Below are 8,015 nucleotides of genomic sequence, written 5' to 3'. Positions count from 1 at the left end.
CTCGTACTTTTGTAAAATTACACATAAGTCCTTATTTTCACATAAACACCCAAATTTCATATAATTCAACATATCTATTACAATTTCTTTCCTAGTGTGTTACAAATTTGACACCTAGGGTGTCACAAAGATCATGTGTACCATTCGTTCCATCCTGTTAGCTTCGGGATTTGTGTTACGAAAAAACTAATGTCTTGTTTATTTGGTCTTTTGCTTTTCGAAAAGCAGGCTTCTATACGATCTTGTAAAAACTTTACCTTTGCTGAACTGAAAAACTATTTGTAAAATGAACTAGCAAGGTGTACCCGCGCAAATAGCGCGGGTAGCTAGCTTTTTTCCGCTAACATTTTAGCTTCTTTTTTACTTAAAAATAAATTATTCAAATGATTTTATTTTGTTGTTCATGACAATAATTTTTTCCATAATTATCATTTGTCACCTCTTTCACTGTTTAATTTTAGAGTTTCTAGTCCTTCTAGATGAACGTGGCGATTTATTATTTTGTTTCGAAATTTATCTACTAAACATAAAGGTATGTTTATAATATTTTTATTTTACATTTACCTATTAACATATTCTACATGGTCTCTTTATTTAATTAATATGCTTCTAAATACTAATGGAAACTAAAACACGCTTTTCATTTCTTTACTCAAATTTAGTTATCCTATATTCTTAGATAGACCATTAGATTATCATAAAAATTAATGGTATAAATCATTTTTTGTTAGTGGTAATTATAAGTTTTAATTTAAAATTTATCTATTAACAAATTATATTATACATCGGCTCCTTAAGCAAGTAATTAGCTTCTCAATTAGGATGGAAATTCAAAAAGTAATTTTAATTGTTTTAATTCAAAATATTAATTGTATTTGTTAGAGATCCTTTATTTAGCTATTTTGCTTCTCGATTCGCATATAAATGAACTATTATTTTTTTTATTTTATATATTTATTATTCGTATTCAATTAATAAAACTTTGCATGTGAGATAAGTATTCTTTGTCTACTATAAAACTAGGAAAACAAATGCACCAATTCGCATTGAAGATCAGTATTCTTCTACATTGCCACAACACTATCTAGCCTGACAACATATGACTGTTTTAAATTTATACCGTAACTTGGCTAATTAGCTAGTGGAGTTTTGATCCCCCAACGATTCAGCAAGAATTGTTTCTCTCCATGTGCAGAACTTGAAGCTTCCTTTGCCTGTTTTCACATTGAGTCAATGCTGCTCACCGAAGCAAACCCTTTTATCTAGTCTCTCGTTTCTCCTCACTGCTCAATCTAGGGACCTGCCACTCGACTTCAGCGCACTCACCAATGTAGAGGAGCTCGAGCTCGAGTATCGCAGGTCCACCAGGTATAACCATCTTGGTGCAGAGCTTGATGGGATAAAATATAGGAGAGCTGCAAAGGAGAGTGCGGCCCTGGAGGCAATGATAGATTCACCATCAAGGACCAGGCCAGCGGTGAGTAATATGGAGCACGGAGCAACGATAGGTGAATTTCTGATAAATAACCAGCTCACGTGATGTTTCTATTTTTTCGACATCTAAACAATTGTTTGCTATTGTTGATGGTAACGGCGGCAGAACGAACGCGGCTCGAAGCTTCGAAGCTCATCCATGTGCTGGGGCGGCGTGAGGTGAAGGCCGTGGCGCCGAGCGGACCACATCGTGGTTGCTCGCGGCGGTGGCGGCACCGCGGGCCTGCCACTCATCTGCAAATCAGCCCAACGGAAGTGGGCATGGAGTTGCGACTCATCCGCGGCACAGCAAGACGGAACTGGGTGGATGTCGCAGGGCGTGGAGCTGGTCCGCCGCTGCGTATGGTGGAGCCGCTTTTATCTACTAATCTACCTCCGTACCACAGGTCTGCGTAACAGCATCTTGCTCAGTCTACTACATACCAACTCAAGCTTCTGAAGCCTAGACTAACCAAGCCACTTGAGGCACTGCACAAATTCGCTCCCCTCAAATTCAGATTGATCACCAGGGAGAATGCAAAACAGGGTCTGGGGCCCTGTAATAGTTGCGGGCCTCGCTGCTTTGCTTGCATTGCCGCTGTGTCTTGGTATTAGCATTCTTGTCTTCATGTCTCCAGCTAGGAGTATATTGCAGTATCTATCGTCTCTGCTCGTGATCTCGACTTTGATGACCCATGCTATTCCTTGGCCTACCGCTGCCCCCAAAACTTTGGATGCGAATGCTAGCGATATAAACGTAAAAACAAATTAAGAATATTTAAAAACGTATTTAATTGCTCCACACGGGTTATCTTCCATAGTTAAGAAATGATCTATCTCTATTTCCTTTTCCATATCATAGGGGCGGACCTTAAAGGGGAGCTGTGGGGGAGGGTAGGGGTGGGGCACTGGCCCCTACCTCCCCATGATCATTGGATATCTTCCTAAGCTCCTCTCCATTTTTGGAAGAAAGAATGAAAAAGAATAGGGAGAAAGAATAAGAAGAGAAGGGGAGGAAAAATAAGAGAAGGGAGATGAGCCCTCTCTTCATATATTAGCTGATTCGCCACTGCATACCATATCTTACCAACGTAGGATTGCAGAGTCCATGCAAAGTTCAAATTAAATATGTTTCTATTTTTATCCAATACCATAACAGATATGTAGATAATTTTTTTATCTTTTAATTTTGAATTTATATATTTATTTATCGTACTCTATATGGACTCTTTAGATTAATTTAGATCATTACATATTAATAAAATCCAACGGTATATATTCTTTTCTTTTGGTAATTTCTAAATTCTCTAGACGGACGTGATGACTTCTTTTAACACTATTGTATTAAGATAATATATTCTGAATTAACAAATTGTACAAGTGCCCTCAAAACGACGTACTACGTAAGCCAACAAATGCACCTTCAGGTATGCTCTTCCAATAAAATAAACCTATTGCTTTTGGCTTTTGACCATGAGGCAGCAAAAAATGAAACAAACAAGGTCTAATGATTAATTAAGCAAGACCTCCCATGCTATGCGATGTAAACATATGTCCATGGATCATTTTCTTTGTGATTCCTCCAACCTATTCTCTCCTTCCCACAAAGAATGCAGTTTAGAAAACAGATCGTGGCGAAGGAGAACGATTCATACACCTCTAATTATTAAAAAAGAGTTCCCATACGTATGCAAATGGCGTTCTGTTTTAACTGGGTCCCATATGAAATGGTTGCCCTATGCATAAGTTGATCAAAAACTACAACTGAATTCTTTGTGGAAAGGAGGGTGTATACCCAAGGATATATCTCGCTACCCATCGATGGCTATTGGGTGAATGGCCAATTTGGTCCAGAAAGGCTTTGGAAATTATATCAATATACGTGTTGGCTTCAACCGTTGGGTGCAATCATGGCGCTAGGCTAAGCTTTGTCCCTGAAATTTCAAAGCAACTTGTGTCCTGCCATGCCTGGTCCATGCTGAGGTTACTGTGCGCGGTACGGACTGCGGACCCTCAAGCGAAGGATCTGGTCTGCGTAGCGCAGCGAGTCAACTATGTTTACATGTACTCGGCACGGCAGCACGAGCTGATATCAATCGTTCCATGGCTGCCGCAAGCTAAGTGAACATGCCATCGCAGTACCTCCACCTCCCAGTGCAGATCGTATCTCTTGGTGGGGGTGACCGGATCCAGTACGAGATCTTCGCACAGCATGGCATACGGAGTCACCATCAGCGCATCACAGATCAGTGGGATCTGATCCGAAGAACGACAATCGTACGATCACAAACCAGATTTTGTTTAAGGGCCTGTTTAGTTCATTCCGGAAAAACGCAAAAAAACTATAAACGCAAAGATGCTAAAGGAATCTTGCTAATTTGAAGTATTAAATGAAGTCTATTTATAAAACTTTTTGCATGGATGGGTTGTAAATCGCGAGACGAATCTAATGAGCCTACTTAATCCATGTTTTGCAACAGTGATGCTACAGTAACCATCCGCTAATTATTGCTTAATCATGGATTAATTAGCATCATTAGATTCGTCTCGTGATTTACAACCCATCCATGCAAAAATTTTTGTAAATAGACTTCATTTAGTACTTCAAATTGGTAAGATTTCTTTGTAAAATTTTTTTTGCATTTTTGCAAAATGATCTAAACAGGCCCTAAATGAAGAGCGAAACCCGGATATATTGTTTTGTCTTCTAACGAGAGGAGGCCGTGAACCACAAGATGGAGTTGGCTTCTAGCTCATCCTCACCACCGCACACGTTTACAGCAGCTCCCGAAAGGGACAATGGGTCAATTAGCCCGGAAGCGCCCGGGCGCCTGATCGACGGCGCTGTGCAGCGTATCTAGTAGCTAGCCTGGCCTAACAGTGGGCGGCTAGACTAGGCGCTGTTCCCCGATCGCCGCCCCGATCCGACGGCCGCGAACCAAGGCCCGTGGCTACAGCGGCGAGCGCTGCCCGGCTCGTCGCCGGCTGAATCATTGAAGCCCGGGCTGGGTCCGCGCTGCGGGAGCCAGCAGGGCGTGGGGAGGGGTCAGCCCTGCCGCTGTCGGTCGCTCGCCGCGCCGCGCCTCCCCCGCCCCGGCGGTAGGAAACAAAAGCGCCATTTCCCAACCGAGCCAGACCGGAACACCCCCCCCCCCCCCCCCCCCCCAACCACACACACACACAGCTGCTTTGCTCAGCTCAGCTCAGCACAGCCGACCCCCACCACCACGACGGCCACCAATACCATCACTTGCCACTTGAAGCGAGTGGAGGAGTGACGGGGTGAGCCTCGCTCTCGGCCCTCGGCTTCCCTCCAGCCCCCACACCAAAGCACAAAAGCCAAGCACACCGTCCGTCACACGGCGCCGCAGCTGCTGCAGCCGCGGCGCAGACAGGCAGGCAGCCTGCCAAGGTTAGGAAACAACGAGATGGATACGAGCGAGTGAGAGCCAACGCCACCGCTACGCTATACTAGCTGAGGCAAGCGAGCACCGCCTGCCTGCCTGCCCCTGCAACAGTGTGTGAAGGGGAACGGGAGTGCGCTGCCGCGCTCCGTGCCGTCGCTCTCACGGACTCGCCCGTCGGGTCCTCGCCCCGGGCAGGCATGCGCTGATGGAATTTAGGGGCCAGGAGGAACCCGCCGAGGGGATGGGCGCCAGCTCCGCGCCGCCGGTCGCGCCCAGCAGGGCCGCCCCCGCCCCCGCCACGGCCCCGCCCCCGGGGAACCACGCGGCGCCCCCCGAGGTGGCGCGGTACCACGAGTGCTTGCGCAACCACGCGGCGGCGCTGGGTGGGCATGTTGTCGACGGCTGCGGGGAGTTCATGCCCGGCGCCGGCGCCGGGGACGACGCGCTCAAGTGCGCCGCCTGCGGCTGCCACCGCAGCTTCCACCGCAAGGACGACGGCCAGCGGCGCCAGCTGCTGCTCCCGGCGCCCGCGCCGCCTGTGACGCCGACGGCCCCGCACGTCCCGCTCCTCCTGCCGCCGCCCCACCCCTACGCCTCCGCCAGCCACCCCCACTACGCGCCGCCGCCGCCGCCGCTCCCGTACCTCGGCACGCCCAGCGGCAGTGGCGGCACCACGACCGAGTCGTCCAGCGAGGAGCGCGGGGCGCCGTCCGCGCACGCCGCGGCGGCGCAGGGACACCTGCGGCGGAAGCGGTTCCGGACCAAGTTCACGCCGGAGCAGAAGGAGCAGATGCTGGCGTTCGCGGAGCGGCTGGGCTGGCGGATGCAGAAGCAGGACGAGGCGCTGGTGCAGCAGTTCTGCGAGCAGGTCGGCGTGCGGCGCCAGGTCTTCAAGGTGTGGATGCACAACAACAAGCACACCGGCAGCGCCAGCAGGAGGCAGCCGCAGCTGCCGCCGCAGGAGCAACAATCCCAACAGCAGCCGCAGCCGCAGCAGCAACAGCAGTAGCCATGGCGGGAGACAAGGCTCAGTGCCCCGACAATTTGCTTAATCCCCACCTCATTTTTTTATGAGCTCCCAGAGAGGTGGGATTAAACAAGGGAAGTGAGGGCTCTATCCTTTCTTCTTCCCTTCCGTTTCTGTTTTCACCTTATCCTTCGATTTTTTGTAGCCATTTCATCCTCTTTACTTATGATTCTTGCTTGTTTATCTTTGATTTCTTCTGTTCTTAGTTGGGGATCAATTGAAAGGAGGGGGCACTGTGCATGCTTTGTAGCTACATTTTTACCTTGTTCCTTGACCTCTTGAGTAACAAGATTAACCAATCAAAATTTCTCTCAGCTTTCCTCAAGATTGTAACTTGATGTTCACTTCGAGCACTAGAGAATTTAGCTAGTGGTCTCTCCTCCCTTCTAGTGCAGCATTTTCATAAATTTCAAGCTTAAGACCCAGCATAAACTAATGAGCATCATGACACCAAAATCTTGAGTTTTCTTCAGCTAATTACAATTATGGAGCAGCAATTGATATATTTGGCTAGAGAATATTCTATATTCAGGAGGGAAAAGGCAGGATTAACTTCATGGCTAGAATATACTGGAAAAGAATGCTTGCATGCAGAGAAACAGTTGTTGCATCTAATGCTCATTCCTTTATGTTTGTTTGCCATTCAATTGGAGGTGTACTTGCCTGTTGTTGTGTGTTAAGCTTTTTGTGTTGTACTTGGCTCTAGATGCAACGCATAGCTGCCATGTATGGAGTTAAGAGTCATTTTTCAAACCTGACGGATTTTAGTGGAGGACATGAGCATGGAGACTCCTGAGCAGTTTTGGGTATGGCCGGTCACGTACTCACATGGCTTCTGTCGCCTCCACCTTCGAGAAGCCAAGGATTTCTTTCCATGAAATTGTGAGGCCCATGCTGCAAGAGATGAGACCATGAGAGGCCGATAAGGATGTAATGAATGCCCTCCAAGAAAATTGCGAGACAGATAAAGTGGGGATAATGAGAAACTTAGCATCACAGGATTTTGCGTTCTTGATATCCTTCACTAGTAAGTCCACTTTTGGATGAGTCCGGCATATTTGCTTTCTTTTGGTCCAGTTTTCTTTGAAGGTTAATTGCTAAATTTGGGTAGTTCTGCCAAGCCAGTTGAAAATGACATTGATAAAAACACGATACCGCTGAGCCTCGCATGCGCAGATGTTCTACTAGACATTTTTCTGAACAATATGTTCTACTACAAGTTTTAACTAGTTGTGCCTGCTTAACTCAAAAGCAATGTGACTTACAAGCTGCAATGTTGAAAAGCAAGTCAACAAGCGTCCTTGCCTCCTTGGCCCTTGAGTTAAGTGTTTGTACTGAAAATAGTCGCAATTAACAGCAATGCAGCGACAAGTGATCTCGCTTCTATTTCTGTTCCTTTTGTGCCCTCGTAGTCTACAGCATACATATAAATTCTTGCAATAACAAGGCGTTTACCGGCTGGTTTTTTCCAGGGGCTTAAATTCTAATCCCTCCATTTAAAATTATAGTTCGTTTTAGCAAATCTAGATACATACTTTTTTATTATGCATCCACATGAACATTATACGTAGATAAATAGTAAAAATTATGTATCTAGATTCATCAAAACGATCTACATTTTGGAATGGAGGGAGTAATATATTCTGAAGAACCAGAACCTTATGAAATTTCTGAAACATGTAATTTGATATTGCCAGCGCCAAACAAGGTGGAGCTAAGCTAGGTTTACATGATGTGCCGAACCGAGCGAATAACCTTCTTTTGCACAGGCCAACAATGCTCGTTGGCATGTTAAGTTGATATGGACTGCTTAGACCACGATTAGAGCATGCCAGCACCTCTGCCAAAGGCAGCTCACTAATTGTGTTGTTAATTGTTATCACGGCAATCATCAGTTTATGATGTGTTTGACTTACTACCGAAGATGTCAACAACAGCTGCGGCCCCCCTGTCGCTGACCGTGCCGCGTCGCCTAGCCGGCTGCTGGCAGGCTGCAGACGCGCGCGCCCCTGGGCCCTGGCCCCTGCTGCGCAGCGCCCTGCGGCAGCCGCATCAGCGGCCCGCGGGCCCGCCGCCATCCGCGGCAGCAGATCCCGCCGCCTGCTGCG

General features: G+C 47.0%; 1 protein-coding gene across 1 annotated transcript; it reads left to right on the top strand.

Moving 5' to 3' along the window:
* The first annotated feature begins 4,660 nt into the window (after positions 1-4,660).
* LOC112888123 (zinc-finger homeodomain protein 6-like) lies at positions 4,661-6,924 on the top strand. Its single transcript, XM_025954475.1, has 2 exons — positions 4,661-5,985; positions 6,614-6,924. The coding sequence occupies exon 1, from the start codon at positions 5,086-5,088 to the stop codon at positions 5,887-5,889; it is 804 nt and encodes a 267-aa protein (XP_025810260.1). The 5' UTR covers positions 4,661-5,085; the 3' UTR covers positions 5,890-5,985; positions 6,614-6,924.
* The last annotated feature ends 1,091 nt before the right edge of the window (positions 6,925-8,015 follow it).

Source organism: Panicum hallii, chromosome 3 (genome assembly GCF_002211085.1).
Source record: "Panicum hallii strain FIL2 chromosome 3, PHallii_v3.1, whole genome shotgun sequence".
NCBI lineage: Eukaryota > Viridiplantae > Streptophyta > Magnoliopsida > Poales > Poaceae > Panicum > Panicum hallii.
The sequence above is the reverse complement of the archived record's forward strand: the minus strand, read 5'-3'. Positions and strand labels throughout refer to the sequence as shown.